We start from the raw sequence: 24,341 nt of genomic DNA, 5'->3' as shown, positions 1-24,341 counted from the left end.
TTTCCAGGCTAGGGATCACATTGCAGCTGCAGCTGCCGGCCACAGCCACAGCAACGTGGCATCTGAACCACGTCTGTGACCTATGCCACAATGCTGGATTCTTAACCCACTGAGTGAGGCCAGGGATTGAACCCGCATCTTCATGGGTACTAGTTGGGTTCATTGCCTCTGAGCCACGACAGGAGCTCCTCCTTCCTTTTTGTCTTCTATTTTATGTAATGTTTAGGAGGACCTTCCCTACTCCAGTATTTTCTGTTTTCTTACACACCAAACACACACACACACTTCTTTCTGATATTCTCTTCTGTTTTATCTCTTTGCTTATTTTTGCTTTAATTATTTAAGTTTTAGAGTATTGGGTTGGAACGATATGAAATTGCCACTTTGTACATCAAAAATTGTTAACTATCCCCAGTATCATATAGTTAACCCTAAAACATTAATTAAAACTTTTTGTTAAAAGTATTACAAACACACACAAAAACAGAATACTATGCTAAACCCCCAAGGGCCTGTTAGCCAGCTTCAACATTATCAACATTTTGCCAGCCTTGTTTCATCTATCCCTACTTTTAAATTTTGCTGTGGCTTTTAATGACAGTTCATTTTAAGACCTCTTTAAACATATTCTTACTCTACCATCTGTTTATTTTATTTTTTGTCTTTCTGTCTTTTTAGGGCTGCAGCTGTGGCATATGGAGGTTCCCAGGCTAGGGGTCAAATAGGAACCGTAGCTGCTGGCCTACGCCATAGCCACAGCCACACCAGGTCCAAGCTGCATCTGTGACCTACACCACAGTTCATGCCAACTCTAAATCTTTAACCCACTGAAGCGAGGCCAGGGATTGAGCCTGTGTCCTCATGGACAGTAGTCAGAATCGTTTCCACTGACCTGTGGCGGGAACTCCGTCTACCATCTGTTTATAGAAGTTGTTCTTTGAATTTACCTAATGAGTCTTTCTAGAAAAGAATCGGTATCAACAGTACTTACATGCCTACATGTGTCTTTGGTTAAGAAAACTGATTAGGCATATAACCAACTCAAGGGGAATTCCTGTGACTCTGGTAGGAAATTTCAATTCTGAGGATAAATCAACATGAGATTCTTGTGGCATCTCAAAAATGAACAATGGAAAAGACCTTTCAAGTCCTGGATTTGAGTCATTTAGGATTTAAAACCGTATTTTCAGGATTGCTGCTCCAATCTTCAGGTTTTCTTCCTAACAGGTATACCTGGAACATAGTTTATAAATCTAGGTGTCCTACTATGATACTGAACTGTCATTGACAGATCTGAACTAAAGTGGTAGAACAGTGGTTGGTGTTGAGTACTCCTTATGGGTACTATTGGTAAACATGAGAGATGCTCAGAAGGGTGAAAAGATAAAAGTAGATAAGAAGAAAAAAAAAATACAGAGAAAGGCAAGCTGCATGAAAAATAAAGAGAGAATTCTGTGTTGGAAAGGAAAGGGAGTTCCCTTGATGGTGAAGATGAAACTGAATCTGACTAGTATCCATGAGGATGTGGGTTCAACCCCTGGCCTCTCTCAGTGGGTTAAGGATCCCGCATTGTTGTGAGCTGTGGTATAGGTCGCAGATGCAGCTCAGATCTGGCATTGCTGTGGCTGTGGTGTAGGCTGGCAACTGCAGCCCCAATTCAATCACTAGCCTGGAACTTCCATATGCCACAGGTGTGGCCCTTAAAAAAAAAAAAAAGAGAAAAGGAAGATAGCACTCAGGAACATTAGCTTCTAAACGCTGTATTTAAAATAACCAATTCACCATTCTTCCTTTTCCTTTTCAGAATTATAGCGTTCAGCCGGCCTGTAAGATATGAAGATGTGGAGCACAAGGTGACAACAGTGTTTGGGCAGCCTCTGGATCTACATTACATGAACAATGAGGTAAGAAAGGATGGTGTGGGGATAAGGGGGCATAGCTGCCTGCCTTTTTTGTCTCTGCTTAACTGAAGATTTCCTGATTTGTTCCTCCAATGTCATCTGCAGGTTTTCATTTTTTTGGGAGGTTCTTTTCTTAGTTCCAATAATTCTGGAACTTCTATTTTGTTACTGCATGGGAGATTTACATAGCTGTTTCCATCCCCTCTGTTCATTCAGTGCTGGAAGCTCTAATACGGCCGCGGTAGAATCAGGTTCATGGCCAGGGCTTATATTAGCTCCTTTATATTTTGTAGGTAACCTTTTTTCTTTCCAGCTCAACCTTAATTAGGAGAGGGTTCAGCAGGGCTGGGGAGGTGGGGAAAACTGATAGTAGCCTCTATTGACAGGTATAAATGCTGGATTCTTCTCTCAGTTTAACTTCTGATTATAGCTTGTTTCAGAAGTTAGCATCTACTCGGAGTTAGCACTCTGGAGCGATGGGATTGGTGGCAGTGTCCCTGCAGCACCAGGACACAGGTTCCATCCCTGGCCTGGCATGGTGGGTTTAAGGATCTGGCATTGCCGCAGCCCTGGCCCAGGAACTCCATGTGCTGTGGGGTGACCTGAAAAAGGAAAAAAAAAAAAAAAGCATCTACTCTAATGATTTCTTTAACTCTTACTCCTCCTGCCTCTACGCAACAGTCCTTCTTTATTCATACTTTTTTTTTTGTTTTTGTCTTTTTTTTTCTTTTGCTATTTATTGGGCCGTTCCCTCGGTATATGGAGGTTCCCAGGCTAGGGGTTGAATCGAAGCTATAGCCACCAGCCTATGCCAGAGCCACAGCAACGCAGGATCCGAGCCGAGTCTGCCACCTACACCATAGCTCACGGCAACACCGGGTTCTTAACCCACTGAGCAAGGCCAGGAATCAAACCCGCAACCTCATGGTTCCTAGTCGGATTCGTTAATCACTGAGCCACGATGGTAACTCCTCTTTGTTCATACTTTGAACATCACCCAAAAAGGAATTCTTTTTTTTTTTTCCCCTCTTTTTTCTTTTTAGGGCTGTAGCCATGGCATATGGAAGTTCCTGGGCTAGGGGTAGAATCAGAGCTGCAGCTGCCGGCCTGCGCCACAGCCACAGCAATGCCAGATCCAGGCCTCATCTGTGACCTACACTGCAGCTTTTGGCAATGCCAGATCCTTAATCCACTGAGCGAGGCCAGGGATGGAGCCCTCATCCTCATGGATTCTAGTCGGGTTCTTAACCCTCTGAGCCACAAGGGGAACTCCCAGGAAGGAATTCTTGTGAATGTCAGTTACTTGGCTGCTTTCCCAGCTCTAAGGAAGGCACTAGAGACTACAGTCTGCTTAGGCTGGTGCTTTGCATCAGTTTGAAAGGCAGTGTATTTGTGCCTTGTAAGGAGTCTACAACTTAAGGGGACTGAGCTGGGGGCGTGCCAGGAAAGCTGAGCAACCTCATGGCTCTTAGAGAGTTGAGTCTTTATTATGTAGTTTTATTTTATTGGTTGAAAAGTTAAGAATTTCCTCTATAACTTGGGGCTGAAATCGGTAGGAGCTGAGATTTGTTGGCTAAAAACTCTCTGGTCCTCTTCATACAAAATGCATAACTGCAATTAGATATATTCACTGCCAAATAGGTTAACAAAAATAAGAGCCTCTCATCTTTAGCTTTTTCAATAAATTTTAGAAATAGAGCAAATTTGGAAAATAAACCACTAACTGTAGTTAATAACACAGATGTAAGTATTTTAAAGTATGTAAGCTAATGTGTCTTGAATGCAGGATATAAGAATCCCAAAAATATAAATATCAAATTCATAGAATTATAATTAATTAATTAATTAATTTATTTATTTTGCTTTTTAGAGCCGAACCCAAGGCATGTGGAGGTTCCCAGGCTAGGGGCCAAATCGGAGCTGCAGCTGCTGGCCTATGCCACAGCCACAGCAACGCCAGGTCCGAGCTGCGTCTGTGACCTACACTGCAGGTCACGGCAACTCTGGTTCCTTGACCCACTGAGTGAGGCCAGGGATAGAACCTGCAATGCAACCTCATGGTTCCTAGTCGGATTTATTTCTGCTGCGCCACGACGGGAATTCCTCTTTCTGTTAATATTCCATTAAGAGTTCAGATGTCGGCAAAACTTCTTTTGCTGAGAGAGTGACTGCCTGGAATGTTGGGCATTCCTTTATTCAAATATTTATGCGGGAGTTCCCATCATGGCACAGCAGAAATGAATCCGACTAGGAACCATGAGGGTGCAGGTTCGATCCCTGGCCTCAATCAGTGGGTTAAGGATCTGGCATTGCCATGAGCTGTGGTGTAGGTTGTAGATGTGGCTCGGATCTGGCGTGGCTGTGATGTAGGCCAGCAGCTATAGCTCTGATTAGACCCCAGCCTGGGAACTTCCATATGCCTAGGGTGCAGCCCTAAAAAGACAAAAAAAAAAAATGTTTATGCAGATATTGATTCTAAAGCCAAATATAAGTAATTGTTAGTATTTTAAATCATCTATATCTTCGCATATGCAGCTAATGTCAGTGACCAAGAGTTAACCAATTTACTTATTAATTTCATAATCTCTCAACCTATTTTTCTTTTCTTTGTTCTCTAAGCTCCTCCCTTGTTAGGATTTTTGAACCACAAAGGAAAAATCTGTTGATTTTATTTTATTTATGTTTATATTTTTGTAATAATAGTTTTATTGAGATATATTTCACCTCCATAAAATTGACTCTTTAAAACGGTACAATTCAGTGGTTTTTTTGGTATGTTCACAGGGTTGTGTGACTAACATCACTACCTAATTCCAGAACTTTTTCATCACCCCAAAGAGAAACTCTGTATTCCTTAGCAGTCATTTTCCATTACCCCCCTCTCTCCAGCCCCTGGCAACTACTTGTTTACTTCCAGTCTCTCTGGATTTGCCTATTCTGAACATTTCATATAAATGGAATCACACAGTATGTGTGGCCTTTTGTGTTTGGCTTCTTTCACTAAGCACGTTTTCAGGCTTCTTCCACAAGGTAGTATGGATCAGACTTTTCTTTTTTTTTTTTATGTCTGAATAACATTCCGTTATATGGCTAGAACACATTTTGTGTATACATTCATTTGTTGATAGACACTTGATTTCACTTTTGGCCATTATAAGTAATTCAACTATGAACATTTGTGTACAATTTTTATATGAACCTAAGTTTTCAGTTCTCTAAAGTATACCTAGGATTGGAATTGTGGGTCTTTTGATAACTCTGTGTTATCTTTTAGAAGAACTGCACAACTTTCCCATATAAGCTGTACCATTTTACATTCCTACCAGCAATATATGAAGGTTGCAATTTCTCCACATCCTCACCAATACTTATTATTTTCTGGTTTTTTTTTTCCTCTTAAAAAAAAAAATTACAGCCATCCTAGTGGGTATGAAATGGTATCTCATTGTGGTTTTAGTATTCATTTCCCTAATGACTAATGATGTTGCATATCTTTTCATGTGCTTATTATCCATTTGTTAATTTTCTTTAGACAAATTTCTATTCAATCCTTTGCCCATTTAAACAGTTGTCCTTTTATTCTTGAATTTTAAGAGTTCTTTATATATTCTTGGGAGTTCCCATTGTGGCTCAGTGGTAAGGAACCTGACTAGTATCCATGAGGATGCAGCTTTGATCTCTGGCCCCTCTCAGTGTGTTAAGGATCTGGTGTTGCCATGAGCTGTAGTGTGGGTCGCAGATGCGGCTGTGGTGTAGACCAGCAGCTCCAGCTCCGATTTGACCCCTAGCCTGGGAACTTCCATATGCTATGGATGTGGCCCTAAAAAAAGAAAAAGTTATTTATATACATCTTGATGATGTACCCTTATCATACACTTGCAAAATTGTAGCTTTTTTTTTTAAGTTAAAATCTTTTCTTTTCTTTTTTTGTCTTTTTGCCTTTTCTAGGGCTGCTTCCACGGCATATGGAAGTTCCCAGGCTAAGGAGTCTAATCAGAGCTGCAGCCACCAGCCTACGCCAGAGCCACATCTGCAACCTACACCACAGCTCAGGGCAACGCTGGATCCTTAACCCACTGAGCAAGGCCAGGGACTGAACCCACAACCTCATGGTTCCCAGTCACATTCATTAACCACTGCTCCACGACGGGAACTCCAAAACCTAATGCAATAATTTCTTTATCCCACCCCCCCAACTCCCTACCCCCAACACCATTTCCTTATTTATCTCTACTTTGAATGTAACCCAGAAAGGACTTCTTTTACAATATATGATTTGTAAAATCTAATCTCCCATTTCATGGGTTGTCTTGAGATTTTATTTATTTATTCATTTTGGCCTAGCTCGTGGCATGTGGAAGTTCCTGGGCCAGGGATTGAACATGCACCATAGCACTGACCCAAGCTGCTACAGTGGTAATGCTGGATCCTTTACCCGCTGCACCACAAGAAAACGCCAAGATTTTATTTTATTTTATTTTTTTGTTTGTTGTTGTTGTTGTTGTTGCTATTTCTTGGGCCGCTCCCTCGGCATATGGAGGTTCCCAGGCTAGGGGTTGAATCGGAGCTGTAGCCACTGGCCTACGCCAGAGCCATAGCAACGTGGGATCCGAGCCGTGTCTGCAGCCTACACCACAGCTCACGGCAACGCCGGATCGTTAACCCACTGAGCAAGGGCAGGGACCGAACCCGCAACCTCACGGTTCCTAGTCGGATTCATTAACCACTGCGCCACGACGGGAACTCCAGATTTTATTTTAAATACTGTTCTTACTACTTGTTTTTTCCTGAGCTAGGATTTAGAGTTCTCATTTCCTTATGTTAAAAATTGAGAACTGAAGAAATTAACTGGTTTCTTGCTTTATGTTTGCCACAGATTTATAAGATCTGACATTTGTTAGGTCTTAGGGAAAGCATACTTTTGCATCTTTTAATACTTAAGTGCTCATAATGTCTTCTGCTTTTAACAGCGAGTGAGACTTTCTGTACCCTCAAGGACCTTCTCTTTAATACTCCGGTGGGATGAAAACAGAGAAGGTAGTTTTTAGTTCTAGTCACTGATTTTTACCTTTAAACATTAAGATATTAAACCCTGCTATGTAGTCTAAGTTTGGGTCTTCATTTGAGTAATGTTTTCACACTCTGCCACCCCCTTTTCCTCCTGTGCCTTTTCTCCTTATTCTGGTAATGTCAGTACAGGGTAGGAGGGGACATGATTCTATTGCTTAATTTGGGAAGAAATCTGGGGTCTATAGCCCTTTGGGATTTGATGCTTTGGAGTAAAAGGTATTTTTAGAGATGGAGCTCTTCTCAGAAAATATCTTGAAGCAAAGTACTGACATGTGCTACAGCATGGATGAACTCAAACATTAAGCAAAGTGAAGGAAGCTAGGTGCAAAGGATTATGTATGACTTGAATTGTTTGTGGATGAATTGTGTGATTTCATTTATATGAAATGTCCAGAAAACAAATCTCTAGAGACCAAGTAGATTCGTAGTTTCTGGGTAAGAGGTAGAAAAGGGGAGTGACTGTGAATAGGTGAAAGAGATCTTTGGAGCAATGGAAAAACTGAATTGTGGTGATGGTTGCACAACTCCGTAAATTTACTAAAAATTATTGAATTGTACACTTAGTGAAAAGAAAAAAAATTATCTCTATGGTCTCAGTTAGGTCTTTTAAGACCCTCATAGTATCCAGTGAGATTGTTTTCCTCCAAACTTAATTTTATTTTGCTTATTTTTGCAAACTAAGGATTTATATTTTATGATTTCCTTTTTCTGTATCTGCGTCACAGCTCTCCATCCTGCTGAAGAACCAAGATGATCTTGATAAAGCAATTGACATTTTGGATAGAAGCTCAAGCATGAAAAGCCTTAGGATATTGCTGCTGTCCCAGGACAGAAACCATGTAAGTAGCTGCTGTCATGGCCCAACAGTTGAAGACAAAGCTTGCTGTCCTTCAGGAGTTCATCTTGCTTCCTTGACAGAATTTTGTGTTCCTCAGACACTGGTAAAGTGAGAACCTAAGTGTGGCCCAGCCCACTGGGTCAGGGGCTAGCAGGCCTTCTTCTGCATTGAATTTTATAGCGAAGCCAGATCATCAGTGTTAAACTTGCAACTAAAGATTACTTGGTTTATGGTGTGGGAGGAAGGAAAATATTCTGTGATAAAGGAGAAAATTCTTTTTCTCTATATTTATGGGAGGAAGGAAAATATTCTATGATAAAGGAGAAGATTCTTTTTCTCTATATTTATGTTCTTTCAGTTAGACTTGGATTCCAAGAAGAGATTTGGTTAGCGTAGGGGTGCTGATTAGCAAAAGCCGTCAAGGATTTGAGACTATCAAGCTTTGTAAGCCCTCCTCACACAATTCCTCGGCAACTCCCTTGGGACACGTGTAGGGAACAAGCTTTCCCTTCTGTTCAATGGGAAAAAAGCCATGGACTGAAAGGCCTCTTGTAGTAATTTAGCAGCTGCTGCCTTACCAAGTGGCCAGCAATCTGTAGGGGCCTCCGAAGTGAGGAATTATCCCTTATGCAGTTTCCTCTCCTACAAGATCCCTGGGGGCATGCATTTCACAAGAATGCTTGTTAATCTGGATCTGTCTTCTAATTGCTGAGTCCTCTACTAGTTTTCTTCAGATGCATATTCCTGAAGGTTTCTTGGCATTCTCTCTAATTCCTTATGATTGAAGATAGCCAACTCTGAACAGCTGACTTTGCTGCATGAGAACTATGGATGCACCATGTCAGAACTGAGTTTAGAAGAAATGGGGCTCATGCTGACCATTTATTTTTAAGAGACTTTGGGCTGTCTGTTGATTAGAGGAAGACACAGGAGAATGCATTTAGGAAGGATTAGAGTAAAGACATTTTACAGAAGTGCCTTGAGCATAAGGATTGGTCTTCTCTATCCCAATATGTCTTTTTTCTGGATATGTTTTGAGATGTAAAGTATAGACTTTATTGTTTCATTTCTCTGTTCAAGTTACTCTTCTGCTTCTTGTAGTCCTTCCTTATTGCCTATCATGTAAGATCTAAATTTAGCCTAGCACCCAAGGTTTATCGCCAACTACCCTTCCCTTTAACTCTCCAGGCTCAGCTTTCCAAATTCTTCACCATATTCCCCCCATTCTGCAGTTCTTCCTTCTTCCTCTTTGCCAGACCACGGTCGTCAGCCTTTTTTTAGGATCTAGCTTGATTTACCTGCCACAATTTGGTCAGTATTTTTGACTGAGGCCATTTTGATTATTCCTTATTCATTTAGTTATTGGATATAGTTTTCACACTAGTTTATAGGTTACTTAGTTGTTGCATATTTGTAAGCTTTACCCCAAAAGATTATAAGCTCCTTGAGAACAGGAGCTCTCTCTTATTTTGGAACCCCTTCCCCACCCATCCTCTTAAAAGAACACAGTGAATACTTCTTGAATTGTTAGCAAGAGTCAAGCAGAGATCATATTCAGCAAATGCTTCCTTACAGAAGAAGCTGGAATTGGGGTTTAGTTTAATGATGTGATTGTTTAATTGGGATCTAGCACCCCTGATTATGATCCCTTCACTCCCCTGATGAGAATCTATAGACAGCAGTTTCTTTACATTTGCTCTCCCATCCATTAAGGGGTGCACTCAGCTGCAGACACTGCTGCAGTATTCAGAGCTTTTTGAAAGATGACCGTCTGTGGAGTTCCCGTTGTGGCGCAGTGGTTAACGAATCCGACTAGGAACCATGAGGTTGCAGGTTCGATCCCTGGCCTTGCTCAGTGGGTTAAGGCTCCGGCGTTGCCGTGAGCTCTGGTGTAGGTGGCAGACTCGGCTCAGATCCTGTGTTGCTGTGGCTCTGGCGTAGGCCGGCAGCTACAGCTCCAGTTCGACCCCTAGCCTGGGAACCTCCATATGCCGTGGGAGCAGCCCTTAGAAAAGGCAAAAAGACCCCCCCCAAAAAAAAGAAAGAAAAAAAAGATGACAGTCTGGGCCCTGACACTCAGGGTATTGCATTAGATGTTGCATAAGATAAATGCTGCATTGATGCCTCTCTTTCTAAGGATGTGTATTTTAAAAAATTATTATAAAATCAGTATAACTTATTGTAAAGTTACCAAAAAAAAAAACAAAACAAAAAAAGGGAGGGGGACCATCTTACATAATCCCAGCACCATAACACATTGATTTTTTTCATCCACCCTTCTTTGGCCATATGTATACACACTTTAAATGTTGTCATGGAATTTATACAATTTTCTAATTTAATTTTCACTTGGCATTGTCATGCATATTTTTCTCTTAATATACAGTCTTCATGATTATAATTTATAAGGATGCATAAATCCTTTGAATGAATATACATAATATAACTAACCATTTTTGCTACTGTTGGAATACTTAAACTGCTCTTTTTGCATTTATAAAGATTTATATTTAAGACTGAAAATATTGTCGGTGGTGATGAAATATTCCTTGGGAATTTCCTCAGCTAGACTTCAGCTTCTTAATAACAGGTATCATAATCCCAGATTGCTTTGTACTCAGGAGTCCTACTTCTAGAACAGTGTTTCTCTGTTTGTGATGAAATACCAGTTATGTTCTTTTAGATTCCAGTCTGTCATGGACCAGTTCTTTTTTAAAAGCAGAAAAACTGAAAAATGAAATGGAGAAGTTAACTAGAAATGTACAAATTACAGGCCCATAATTTTTATTGTTAGATTCAATGGACATAAGACACTGTGCCAAATTGCTATAAGAGTGTTTAAAGAATTCCTCTCCGTTTCTATCTTTACCTTGTACGCTGCAGGTTGTAGCCTGGCACTAGCCCACAGGTCACACTTTTTTTTTTTTTTTGGTCTTTTTTGCCATGTCTTGGGCCACTCCCCCGGCATATGGAGGTTCCCAGGCTAGAGGTCGAATTGGAGCTGTAGCCACCGGCCTACACCAGAGCCACAGAGCCCCATCTGTGGCCTACACCACAGCTCATGGCAACGCCGGATCCTCAACCCACTGAGCAAGGCCAGGGATCGAACCTGCAACCTCATGGTTCCTAGTCGGATTCGTTAACCACTGCGCCACGACGGGAACTCCATCATCCACTTCTTGATACCACCTATACCTTTACTACCCTTTTTATTCCTGTATATTTATTTAATTTGGCCATACCCACTGCATGTATGAGTTCCTGGGCCAGAGATCAAACCCACACCACAGTGGCAACCTGAGATGCTGCAGTGGTAACACCAGATCTTTAGTGCGCTTTGCCACAGGAGAATTTCCTACTCTTGCTTTTGTTTTTCTTTTTTTTCTTTTTATGGCTGCACCTGTGCCATATGGAGGTTCCCAGGCTAGGGGTCAAATTGGAGCTGTAGCTCCTACACCACAGCCACAGCAACACTGGATGCCACACCTGTGAGCTGCACTGCCACTTTATTGCAACGCCACATCCTTCACACACTGAGCGAGGCCAGGGATCGAACCAGCATCCTCAGGAACACTATGTTGGATTCTTAACCCGCTGAGCCATGATGGGAGCTCCCATGTTCCTGTTTTTAAAGCTACTATCTCTTTCTTCTCTGTGATTCCTTTTTTATTGATCCTTCCATGATGATTCTAATCTTTCTTGTCTTCATCCCTCACCAAAGTGGATAGTCTTACCCCTTCCACCACACTTGTCCGAGGCCATGTCTTAGGCTTCAGTATTGTTCTTACCTGAGAATGCCTGAATTTTGGTAATCACAGGACCTTCTGTAAGTGTCAAGAGCCTTTCTCTATCTTTGATTTTACTGCCATTTTAAGATACTTCATCTCCTTCAGTAGTTGTTGCTGTCTTAGGCCTCTGCCTTGGACCATCATCTCTTAACTATTTCCTATTAAAGACTTATTTTTGAACTCACGTGCATCTAGCGCTGAGATTATCTTTCTGCTCTTGATCTTATAACTTTTTAGACCTTCCACTATCTTAACATAATCTCTCTCTCTCTCTCTTTTTTTTTTGTTTTTGTTTTTTAGGGCTGCACCCATGGCACATAGAGGTTCCCAGGCTAGGGGTCAAATCGGAGTTATAGCTGCTGGCCTACACCACACCCACAGAAATGCCAGATCCGAGCCACGTCTGTGACCCACATCACAGCTCATGGCAACGCTGTATCCTTAACCCACTGAGCAAGGCCAGGGTTTGAACCCACAACCTCATGGTTCCTTCTCGGATTCGTTTCCGCTGTGCCATAACGGGAACTCCTCATAACTTAATCTCAAGTTTAACATTCTGTTATCACTTGTATCTGCATATGATAAAAACTAAATACCCAACCACCTTAAACTGTCAATGGCATTTTGTTTTGTTTCTTTCACATTCTCTCTGACAAAAGTAAACTTAAAATCTACTCATCAAGTTTTGCCCATGTCCCAAATTTCCCATCAGTGAGTTTGACACTATTTAAATTCAAAACATCGGAGGTACCATTGTGGCACAGCGGAAATGAATCTGACTAGGGACCATCAGGCTGCAGGTTCAATCCCTGTCGCTCAGTGGGTTGGAGATCCGGCGTTGCCGTGAGCTGTGGTGTAGGTCGCAGACGCGGCTTGGATCCTGTGTTGCTGTGGCTGTGGTGTAGGCTGGCAGCAGTAGCTCAGATTCAACCCCTAACCTGTTAACTTCCATATGCTGCACATGCAGCCCTAAAAAGCAAAAAAAAAAAAAAGGGGGGGGATAATCTAAACAGTAATTCAGTTTTCCTAGAATAATGGGGCAAGTGCAAGAAGTTAGAACAAAACTTGTTGGACAAGATAGCTTCAGTCTGGCACATGTTTAAAAATCATAACACTTGTTTAAGGTCTTTTCATCTCTCATTTGCTTTTTGCAACTTTGAGGGGTCCTAGTTAGGCATCTTTTATTGCCAGTCTACACCTGGGGAAACTAAGGCTTACAGTGACTTGCCCTAGGCGAGACAGTAAACTGTGACAGAGTTCGTCTAGAATCCAGATGTTCTGACTGTTGTCCAGTACGTATCAGATACCATCAGGAAGGGGATCTTACATTTATTGTAGTCCTTGGAAAACTTCACTCAGGCTCTTGCACAGTTCATTAGAAGCAGAACAGAAATTACAGTGTGAGGAAAACTTGTGAGATGTGTCATTCTCTTTCCTACAGCTGAGAAGGTAACTGAGCTCAGAAAGGTCCAAGAAAGGACGAAATTTTTAAGGGGTTGAGGTCAGTTTTTTGTTTTATTTCTGGCCACTCTGTGGTATATGGAGTTCCTGGGCCAGGGATCAGATCCGAGCCACAGTTGTGACTTATGCCATACCAGTGGCAATGCTGATCCTTAACCCACTGTTCTGGGTTGGGGATCGAACCTGTGTCCCGATGCTCCAGAGACACTGCCAGTCCTGTTGCACCATAGTGGAAACTCCTGGGGTCAGTTTTATATGTGAATAGCCTAAAAAGCTTGGAACTCTTTAGTCAGAAAAGGCAGTCTTAGCATATGTATGTGTAAGCAAAATCTGTGAAGCATTGAAACACTGGTTTAATAAAAACACAGATGTATTCACCTAATCTCAATTTGGATGAACCCCTTAAATGTTGGGGGTTGTCAAAGAACAAAAAGGAAATAAGAATTTGAACAAGGGGTATAGACATAGCATCCTTATTCATGTTGTATGGCTTCAAAGCACATTTTGTAAGGTTTTTAATAAATTCATGGGTGTTACAATGGTAAATGTGTTAACTAAGTAGGATGCTTCTACAGCTGTTATAACTATCATGATCTTCCATGCAAGTGTCTCTTGCTGCCACCGTTGAAGCAGAGGACTGGTGAAATCCAGGCTGTCATTTCTCAACTCATATTTCCATGAATCAAACTAAAGCAAACACACACACACACACACACACACACACACACACACACGCATGCCCTTTTTTTCCCTCTGCCTTGTTGAATCGACTGTTTTTTTTTTTTTTTTTCCTAATACCACTAAATCTTTTATCAAGATAATTTGTGGGTCGGCTTTTATAATCTCTTTTTCTGCTAATCTCCTAGCTTTCCGTGACTACAGTCTTTATGCTTGTGGTTCTCTGGTAATTTTTCATGTTGTTCGTGTCAGCCACAGAGTCCTTCAGTGAGGTTTTCATTGAAGAGTCAAACACCGCCTTTTATTGCTATCTTGATAGTGTTGTGCCAGCTACTCACTTTCTACCTGTTGGCTCTCCTTTTACTCTTACAGGCCCCCTTTTTTTCTTGGTCCCACCTTCCTCCTTCCTCTCTTTCGCACTTCTGGGTCTTGTTCAAAGTTCCTTGAATCTTTGCATCAACTTCATTTTTGTTTACCATGCTTTTCTCTTTTTATTTCCTTAAATCAGGGTTTTCAAACTTGTCTGAATATTATAAACACTTGGGGTAGATTTAAAAAATACAAATCCTATTTAAAAAATACAAAACCCTCAGAGACTCTGTTGTAGTTGGTCATGGTGTCAAGAACCCCACAGGCCATTCTGATGTGTGTCAAGGGCCGAGAACCAAGGTGTGACTCACCTCCTCAGACCTCACTGCTCAAAGTGTGGTTCGTGTACCAGCAGTGTTAGCATCACCTGAAAGCTCATTAGAAATGCAGAGTCTCAGCCCCACTCCAGATCTGCTGACTCAGAATCTTGGTTTTAGCAAGGTCCCAGGTGATTGGTATGCACACCAGAATGTGAGAAACCCTGCTTTGAAACCTTTACTGACTCCCTTCATCTGTTTTCTAACCTGTTGCCATAGTCAGCCTTTCCTTTTAGAAACTATGCTTGTTCTGGCTCTTGAATTTCCTTTCCGATCTCAGCTTTTGATTTGAAAATTGAGATTTTAGCGTGTATGTTCTTTGGTATGATTCATATTGATGTTGCCAAGGTGTATTGAATTCCCAGTCTGTAAGACCCTGTGTCCAAGCAGGTGTCCTTGGAGTGCTCAGCAGGTAGCTCTTCTCTTTCTGTTGGTAAGGCTGTGGTCTTTCCTTGCCCTTCACTGGCCTGCTTCCCCAGCCTGTGGCTTTGACTGTTTTTTCCTTTCTGACCCTTGACAGAGAGCTATTGGGCATCAGAGGCTTCTGCAAGAACGTTCACTTCCCCTTGGTTCTGACTTCCCTTTTGAACAAGATAGTTTGTCAAGACAGCTCTGCATGTGATAAAGGCTGGCGTGGCGAGAGGAGGAGCTGCTTGGCAGCTGAACTCACCCCCGAGAGCGGGAAGCATTTTTCCTGGAGGACAGGATATAGTTGTTTAGGTCAGACTTTTTTTTTTTTTTTTCCCCTTACAGGACGTAAGAGAGAGAGAAACAAGTAGAAACTTTGACCCAAATTATTTATAAATTCTGAGCTCCCACTCTTCATCATATTCTGTTCGTGAGCACATCCTAACATCACTTGCTCACCTTCAAACTTCAGTTTTACTCTTTCTCAGTGCAAGGGCCCCTCCCTCATTGCTTTGTTTTGTCTCTAGGGCTTACCTCATGGCCCAGCTGGGTCAGTGCAAAAGTGGGTTAGATGTGGCAAGGCTGCTGGCTCTGTTCTGAAGTCCTTGACCCATGGCAGAATGGTGCCAGTGAGAGCCTTTCTGAGATGAACACAATTCTGAGATGGTTCACATGTAAACCTCAGTGATATGAAGCAACTGAGATCTTCTTAACTTTGAGGGAGTGACTGTGGTTGGAGAAGAAGCAGTGTATCAGGTTATTTTAAAAATGAATATTGGAGTTCCTGTCGTGGCGCAGTGGTTAACGAATCCGACTAGGAAACAGGAGGTTGCGGGTTCGGTCCCTGCCCTTGCTCAGTGGGTTAACGATCCGGCGTTGCCGTGAGCTGTGGTGTAGGCTGCAGACACGGCTCGGATCCCGCGTTGCTGTGGCTCTGGCGTAGGCCGGTGGCTACAGCTTCTATTCAATCCCTAGCCTGGGAACCTCCATATGCCGCGGGAGCGGCCCAAGAAATAGCAAAAAAAAAAAAAAAGAGAGAGAGAGAGAAAAAGAAAAAAAGACAAAAAAAATGAATATTAACCAGAATTTTGGGGGGCAGAGAGCTTGCCACCATTCTTCACTCTGACCCCCCCTTACGGCAGGTGATCTTGCTGCTGAAATAATTTCCTACTTTTCCTGCTATTCTTCCCAAGCTCTCTGGAGAATTTTATGAGGGGGTATTTACAACTCTCTTTTCTGTGGCAAATTATTATAGGAATCCCTGTTATTCTTCTGTGTCTGGATTGTCACCTATTAAATTGGCACACTGGGTCTCATTGCTCTCTATCAGTGAAGCCGTAAAGCTCCATTGAGCAAATAGTAATTTATCAAGTTGGCTTGAGCAGTGAGATTTGAGGGAATGCTGGGTAGCTCCTATATTGAAAGCATGAAGGTGACTGAGAGCATGGGGAGTCCTGGGAGGGGCGAGGGGGCCTTTCTCAGCCCATCTGCTTAAAGAGCTTAGCTTTTCAGCCTTTTCCCTCTTATCTTACAGACCAGTTCCTCTCCTCACTCAGCGGTGTCCAGGCAGGTGCGAATCAAAGCTTCCCAGTCGGCAGGAGATATAAATACCATCTACCAGCCTCCCGAGCCCAGAAGCAGGCACCTCTCTGTCAGTGAGTATTTCACTCCCTTTTCCCTCTCATCTAATTTAATCTGCCCATGTTTTTTTACATGTTATTTAAAAAAATATATTAATTGGAATTCCTTCTGTGTTGCAGCAAGATCAGCAGTGTCCCTGCAGCGTTGGGACACAGGTTCAATCCCTGGCCTGGTACAGTGGGTTAAGGATCCAGCATTGCTGTGGCTGTGACATAGGTCACAGCTGTAGCTCAGATCTGATCCCTGGGTAGGGAACTCCATATGCTGTGGAGCGGCTAAAAAAGAAAAAATATATATATATTAATTTTTTAAAAAAAATCATCAAACATTATTGACTGCTGCTCTGTTCAAAATAATCTTCCATGCCTTTCTTTGGGAGGAAAAAAGTAGAGAAATGACTGGGATGGAATCCTGACCCTTCAGAAGCTTGCACTATAATGATGTGATGGTGTAACTAAATTCCTTTTCAATAGCCCTAAAAAAGTGTTCTCCTCGTGCATCTACTTGAAGGCCTCCAGAGGTGGTGTACTCTCATTTTTTTTTACAGTTTTTTCCCCAAAGGACTAGGGGCTTGTGGAGTTAGGAGTCAGGCCCAAGTTTGAGTTTTGACATCAAACCTCTTGGTTGTGATTCCTGAGGAGTCCTTATGCTTCCAGGAAGATGTAGACCAACGAAACTCCTGGAGAGTTGAACTAAATTGTCTGGGAAGGACAGACGTCTGTTAAAATGGTGCATATAGTTGTCTCACTAGGAAGAAAGCTATGTAGCTGCTGCCAGGCCTCCACAGGAAAAAACTCTAAATCAGGTCTGTATATTACACTAGGAAATGCAGTGTTGCTTTGGATTCCTCTTCCACAGTCTGAAGAGAAAGTTTATTTCTTGAATTGTGGCGTTGGTATCAAGAGGGAAATCTGGGAGTTCCTGTTATGGCTCAGCGGTAGCAAACCCGTTTCCATGAGGATATGGGTTTGATCCCTGGCCTCACTCAGTGGGTTAAGGATCTGGCATTGCTGTGAGCTATGGTATAGGTCGCAGATGAGGCTCAGATGTAGCGTGGCTGTGGCCATGATTTAGGCAGCAGCTGTAGCTCCAATTGGACCCCTACCCTGGGACCTTCCATATGCTGCAGGTGTGGCCCTAAAAAGCACAAAAAGAAAAGAAATGAAAAAAAGGGGGAAGTCTGGCCTTTTCACCGTTTGCATTGAGGTTGCTGCCCTAATGTTGTGCAGACCTCTGCAGCTGTCCATACATGTTCTATTCATATAGGTAGAATTGCATCAACCTGAACTGCCCTCTGGAGATCTTGAGCTGAGCTTGGGGAGGTCTGAGTAAGAGCTTGTCTGTCACTGAGCTTGTCTGCTCCTGAGGGAGCAGCAGAAGGAATGTGTTGCTGAGGCACTGACTTTGCCTCACTGAGTAATTTCTGGACCCCTAGCAAGCACTAGTAGTAAATATGCCAAGCCGAAGGTCTGTGTATGTGTTTTTTATTTCTCTAACATTGTGGATGATTGGTGCTATGTTTTCAGTAAGCTGGTTGAGGAGAGAGCCAGTACCCTAGCGGGGAGATCTTATCCAGAGCATCTCTGGTCCTGGAATCCAGGTGCCCTGAAGCCTGGGAATCTCTGCTAGTTTGGCCTCTGTTCCAGAGCCCTTGTAGAGAGTGAAGCACTGGAAGGGGGCAGCATTGCTCATTTGTGGAGTAAGCAGTGAGGACTGATTTGGAGCAGTGATTGGGCCTCTTGCTCCTAAGCAAGTGCCTGTGACTTATGTATGAGACAGGGGCTAAGTGCTGGACCATCACTGTAGGGATCACATGTGGGATTTCCTTGTCTGAGAGTGCCGAGGAATAAGATTTCCACAAATGAGTTCCTGTTTATCTAGAAAATGGGCAGCACAGCCTCCCAGCACACATCAGTTCTGGGTTCCTTCATTCAGCAAGCATCATGTACACCAGCCTTTGGGTGGAGACCCATGAAAGGCCGAGGGTGGTGTGGGAGCACAGCGGAGGCGGTAATCAACTCTGCCCGGGACTTTGGAGGACACCTTTCATGAAAGAGAGGGAACATCAGAGCTAACATGTGAAGGAAGATTTACTGACTGTAGAGACAGATGCTCTAGGCATGGAGCAGAGCATCTGCTAGGCATGATCACAGAAGAGGGTAGTGGGTTCTGAGAACCCAAGTGGTTTAGAGGGGTGGACTTGCCGAGAAAAGCAGGCATAACCTGTCAGCTTTCCTATAAAGCCGTAAAATGGCAGGGATTATTTCTAACTGGAATGACCTGGGAAAAGCATTCTGGGGAGAAGCTGTGTGAGCTGGATTTTTAGAGATTATGAAGGATTTCCTTAGACAGGGATGAAGGAGAGAGGGCATTTCAGTGGTTTGCTGAATCTTCATTGTCCTTCAGATTGGCTGATGTGTTTGAAGGAGAAGTAGAGAAGGCTGAGGAAGGATGCCTGCCTTGACTGAGGAGCCTTGACTGCATGTCAGCTTCTTCTTCTTGAGAAGTTGCTGGGAACGGTGACCCCTTGTGCCCATCTGTGTTATAATGCTCATCCCATTATCTCATTATCATGTCCCTCATCCTATTAAACTGTGCTTTTATTCATTCATTCATTTATTCATTCAAGAAATAACTACCAAAGTACCTGCTGTGTTGCCAGCATCATGGGAAACAAAAAGATACAGCTCCTGTCCCTGTGGCTCTTGTACACCTGTGGCAAGTCAGACCTTACTTGTCGTGATGTGATTCATGTATAATTATAGACAGGGACCAAAAGGTGTGTGGTGCTGTGAGCAGGTGTAACAGAAGGATTTGACCTGATTTCGGGGCCAGGGCATAGTAGCAGTAACTCAAAGGGGATGCAGGGAGGAGAGTTCCAGGCAGGAGAGCAATGCATAAGGAGGCCCAATGGCAAGAGGGACCGTGATGCCTTAAGAAACAGAAGGAAGTGTTGAGGCCTGGAGAGCTGAGGAAGGAGGCTGAGGAAGGAGGCAGAGCTTTGTGGACCATGATGAAGGGTTTGATCCTTATGTTGAAAGCAGTGAAATTCCACTTCAGGGTTTTTGAGTGAAGAGGACTGGGTGGCATGACATATTTAGATTTGTATTTTGAAAAGATTGCTCTGGTATATAGTATGGAGTGTGGAGAGCAGATTGGAGGGGGGGTGCAGGCATGGATCCAAGGGAACCATATTGGCTAATGCGGTGATCCAGATGAAAGAAGACAAAAGCTTGGACTAGGCTAGTAGTGACAGTGGTGGAGAGAGGAAGGATCAGATGGATATGAGACATGCAGTAGGTAAAACCGGTAGAACATGGCATTGTGGAGGTGGTGTGGTCTGGGAACTTGGAGGGTCCCTGAGATACTTTTAGGGGGTCTGCAAGGTCAAATAATAATAATAAGACATGATTTGGCTTTTTACTCATTTTCTCACAAGTATACAGTGGAATTTTCCAGAGGTTACCTGCCTAAGGTAATATCATTGCCCTATGGCTAATGGAATGTGTGCTTGTGTATTGTGTTTTAAAATTTTTGACCCTTAATTTCTAATACAGTGAATGTCAATTAATATAACCCCCATAAACAAAAGCTTGTCGATGTCTTCAAATTTAGAAGTGAAAAAGGGCTCTAAGATCAAAGGTTTAATTAAGAACCTTATTGTATTTGAATTTTCAGGTGTTGAGAGACAAGGACATGTTACTGGCTTATGGCACTGCCTTTCACCAAGACAGAGATGCTAGAAGAGAGCCTGGCTTTGGGCCCTGAAAAGGGCAGAGTTAAAGTTTGAGGATGAATTGGAGATTCTTTGAGACAGTCAAAAGGAAATGGCAAATGGGTAGCTAAATATATAGATTTCCAGCATAGCGGGGAGAAAACTAGAAGTAGAGGAAGAGAATAGAAGTTGTCAAGTTGAAGCCATGGGCCTAGATGAGAGTTTATAAGCAGACTGCAGAGTGAGAAGAAGGCCTCGGACTGAGCCTTAGGAACCTAGACAGTGGTCAGTAGAGAAAGGTGAGCCTGTAGGTCATTCAGTTTCCAGTGCAACATTTTCAATAATGAGGAAATTCAAGGTAGCCCAACCCAATCTTAGCTCTATTTATTTGAGGTTCATCCTTATTTTTATTTGTTGTTTTTTTTTGTCTTTTTGCATTTTTCTAGGGCCACTCCCACGGCATATGGAGGTTCCCAGGTTAGGGGTCTAATCGGAGCTGTAGGTGCCGGCCTACACCAGAGCCACAGCAATGCGGGATCCGAGCCGCATCTGCAACCTACACCACAGCTCATGGCAACGCTGGATCCTTAACCCACTGAGCAAGGCCAGGGACGGAACCTGCAACTTCATGGTTCCTAATTGGATTCGTTAACCATTGTGCCACGATGGGAACTCCATCCTTATTTTGAATTGAAATTCTGCCTTCTCTCTAGTGCTGCTCTCTTGAGCAACATAGGTAACACAGATAACATCTTTCATATGACAGTTTTTCAAATATTTGAAACCAGCCATCATGTTTACCTTTTGTTTTTTCCATCATAATATGCATACCTTGAATTCCAGTTTTTTTAAAGCCAGTTAGTCTGCTAAAAAAAAAAAAAAAAGAAAGAAAGAAAGAAAAAAATAAATAAAACCTACTAGGTAATGTGTTAACCCAAATCCAGATAAGGCAAATAGAATTTCCCTATGTGAAGTTACCCTTTCATGGGTCTTTGCCTAAAAAAATTCTACCCACCTTTGAAGCCAACCAAGCTCAGGCACCATTTCTTCCATCATATGTTGGGTGGCACCCTTAAGCTATGTAGCCAAGCCTCAACTGAAGGACTGCTCCCTGCTGCCTCTGATTCCCATTTGGTCTAGTACCTCTGTTCTTACTCCATCTTGCTCCTCGTCCTGCCACTGCATCCCACAGTGGAGCAAGCCAGATTGCAGCCCCTAAGGAAGGGTAGCTGATGAGTAGAGGCAATCACTTCTTTCAAGGAGTTTGGCCATGAAAGGGGGGGAAAAAAAAAAAAAAGAGGTGGGCTAAGCAGCTTAAGAGAGTGGCAGAAATAAGGATATTTTTAGGCTAGAGATCTGAGCATGTATCTGAAGGGAGGCACAAAGACAGTTGAAAAGGAGTTGGAAAATGGTGAAGAGGAGACCGTAGGGGAGCAGGAGCTGGGGACAAACTGGGGAGTCCAAGCAGAGGGCTTATACTGCCTTGACAGGGAGGAGGGGAGCCCTTTTCCTCTGAGAAGAGAGGAAGAAAAACTCGGATAAAGGGGGGAAAAAGGCTGAGGTGACTTACAGCGATACCTGGGCAATAATGAGTTATCTGTACACAGTGCAGACCTTCAGTCCTGGTGCAGATTTTTAAGACTGGAAACCAAAACTGCAGAGGTAGTGACCACATATACAGAAACAAAATGGTCAGCTTCCTTCATTTCCACGAGTTTGCTTTTTTTTTTCTCTCTTTGCTAAAAATTCTTTTGTGATATTAGATGAGACCAGAAATGTTCAGTGGTGGTAGCAACTTCAAAATAAAATGGGAGTTTTGAACGTTGAAACACAGGATGTTCTTAGAGTCTTAAGGATAAAAATATTGAGAAGCTCTGTTCTGCACAGCCAGGTCCAGTGTGAACACACTGGGAAATATCAGTTAAGATTTTCCATTGAAGAAGAAAAAAAGATATGATTCCTCCCCTCATCTCATCTGCCCCCGAAGAGAGAGCAGTTTAGAGCAAAAAGTTGGTAGCCAAAAAAAGCTATCTCTTTGTACTTGCAATGACCTGCACATTAACACTGACCCAAAGCCCTAGAACTCCCTGTGGAGGCAGCTTCCTGACTGCATCAGCTTCCTGACAGGAGTCTCCTGTGAGGAGGGCTAGACTGACTGAGAGTCTGTCTTTCAGCATTGAGTCAGAGAACAGAGCAAAAGAGTCAGCCATATCTGAGGGTGAGAGTTTTGCTCCACCTCTGCTCCTCTGGATTAAGGAGGCTAGCAGTGAGCTAGCAGGCCCTAGGAGGAATTCAGACAGCTGGCACCTTAAACCCCTGCATAGAGAGCCTTCATGGGAAGCTGTGGGCTACTCTGAACATGGGATTACTACTCTACTCTTTCACTTCAGCTGGTGCTAAGAAGGGGCCCTTTGGCCTGATGAAATTAGAACAAGATCAGGCTGGAAGGCCAGGGAAGGGTAGACCAGAGGCTTGCCATCTCTCTTGCCTGCCTTCCAAGACCCAGGATGAGCTGTGTCTTGGATAGCACTGTTTGTGAGACACTCTGACTCACTGCTGTCCCTGCTGGTAAACACGTGAGCATCAGTGAGTCTCATAGTTGAGTATCCTGTTCTGTTCAGGTCCCTGTCTCACTTGTTCTCAGCTACTGTTGTGTGTCTCATTGGCCCCTAATTCTGAAATGAAGATAAAAACAAAACTGAAAATGCTCTGAGTAGTCCTGCCAACTCCTGGTTTTTCCATTCGCTTCCTCTGATAGCCATTGGTTTGGGGAGACTTCCCTTTCCTGCCCCAAGCTGTGGGCCTGTGCACAATAGCCCCTGGCCCATTGCCCATCAGATAAGAAGGCTGGCTCTCTGCAGGCAGCGATGTGTATTGGAAAAAGTGAAAGTCTCTGGCTGGAAATAAAAGCTCAGAAAACCTTTGCTATTTTCCCTCAGCCCCTCCTGGGTCTATAATGCTGGTCTCATGTGGGCTAGTCCCATCCCACCTGCAAAACCAGGGGAGAGTTCAGTGGCAGCTGGTGAAGGAGGGAATGGATGTCATGGGGCCATGGTTCTTTTATCCTAGGGACGTCTCACCCTAGACCCTCTGAGTAAGGGTGTCAGATTGAGAGTAATTCAGCCAGTCCGGGGATGGTTTGGACCAATGTCTGAGATTTCGTCAGTCAGAATTTTTCTTTCTCTGTGATCACTTTTTCACGAGACATTTTTTTATTTGTTCTAGGTCAAATAATGTAATACCTTTCATTCCAGAATGTATTGGTCAGTGTTCAGTTGCACAGAATAGAATCCATGCTAACTGGTTTGAGGAAGAAGGCATTTAGTGCACATTCTGAAAATCGCAGAGAGTGAGAAACAGACTCTAAAGACATAATACAGGTGTTCCCGTTGTGGTGCAGTGGTTAACGAATCCGACTAGGAACCATGAGGTTGCGGGTTCGGTCCCTGCCCTTGCTCAGCGGGTTAAGGACCCGGCGTTGCCAGGAGCTGTAGTGAAGGTTGCAGACACGGCTCGGATCCTGCATTGCTGTGGCTCTGGCATAGGCCGGTGGCTACAGCTCCGATTCAACCCCTAGCCTGGGAATCTCCATATGCCTCGGAAGCGGCCCTAGAAAAGGCAAAAAGACAAAAATAAATAAATAAAGACAGACATGATACAGAGCTCCTCCTCCTTCTGTAATCAGGTGGCTGCCAGATCCAGAAGCACAGGATCTCTCTGCTCATCTACACACCACTTACACAGGGATACCTGCACCTATGTCTTGACATCAGGTCAACAGAAACCAAGTGTGGTGCAGCACACCAGCCAGGGCTTCTGGGACTGTTCCCAGAAACAGCAGGAAGCCATCTAAATCTCACCCAAGTGCATCTGACTGGCTGAACCTAAAAGAGGTCTTAGGAATAATAGCTTTTAGGAGTTCTCATTGTGGCTCAGCGGTAATGAACCCGACTAGTATCTCTGAGGACATAGGTTCGATCCCTGAACTTGCTCAGTGCCTTAAAGATCCAGTGTTGCCATGAGCTGCGGTGTAGGTTGCAAACCTGGCTCAGATCCCGAGTTGCTGTGGTTGTGGTGTAGGCTGGTGGCTACAGCTCCGATTTGACCCCTAGCCTGGGGACTTCCATATGCCTTGGGTGCAGCCCTAAAAAGATT

At 43.3% G+C, this 24,341-nt stretch overlaps 1 protein-coding gene across 2 annotated transcripts in view; it reads left to right on the top strand.

Annotated features, from left to right (window-relative positions):
• Nucleotides 1-24,341, top strand: part of MAP3K3 (mitogen-activated protein kinase kinase kinase 3) — a 70,131-nt gene that overhangs the window by 27,853 nt on the left and 17,937 nt on the right. For both annotated transcript variants that reach the window (XM_047756969.1, XM_047756970.1), the window contains 3 exons: nucleotides 1,805-1,904; nucleotides 7,697-7,810; nucleotides 16,365-16,485. In XM_047756969.1, the coding sequence (XP_047612925.1) occupies nucleotides 1,805-1,904; nucleotides 7,697-7,810; nucleotides 16,365-16,485 (335 nt within the window). The remainder of the gene's footprint in view (nucleotides 1-1,804; nucleotides 1,905-7,696; nucleotides 7,811-16,364; nucleotides 16,486-24,341) is intronic.

Source organism: Phacochoerus africanus, chromosome 14, assembly GCF_016906955.1.
Source record: "Phacochoerus africanus isolate WHEZ1 chromosome 14, ROS_Pafr_v1, whole genome shotgun sequence".
Taxonomy (NCBI): Eukaryota; Metazoa; Chordata; class Mammalia; order Artiodactyla; family Suidae; genus Phacochoerus; species Phacochoerus africanus.
Note: the sequence above shows the minus strand (reverse complement) of the source record. Positions and strands in the feature narration are given on the sequence as shown.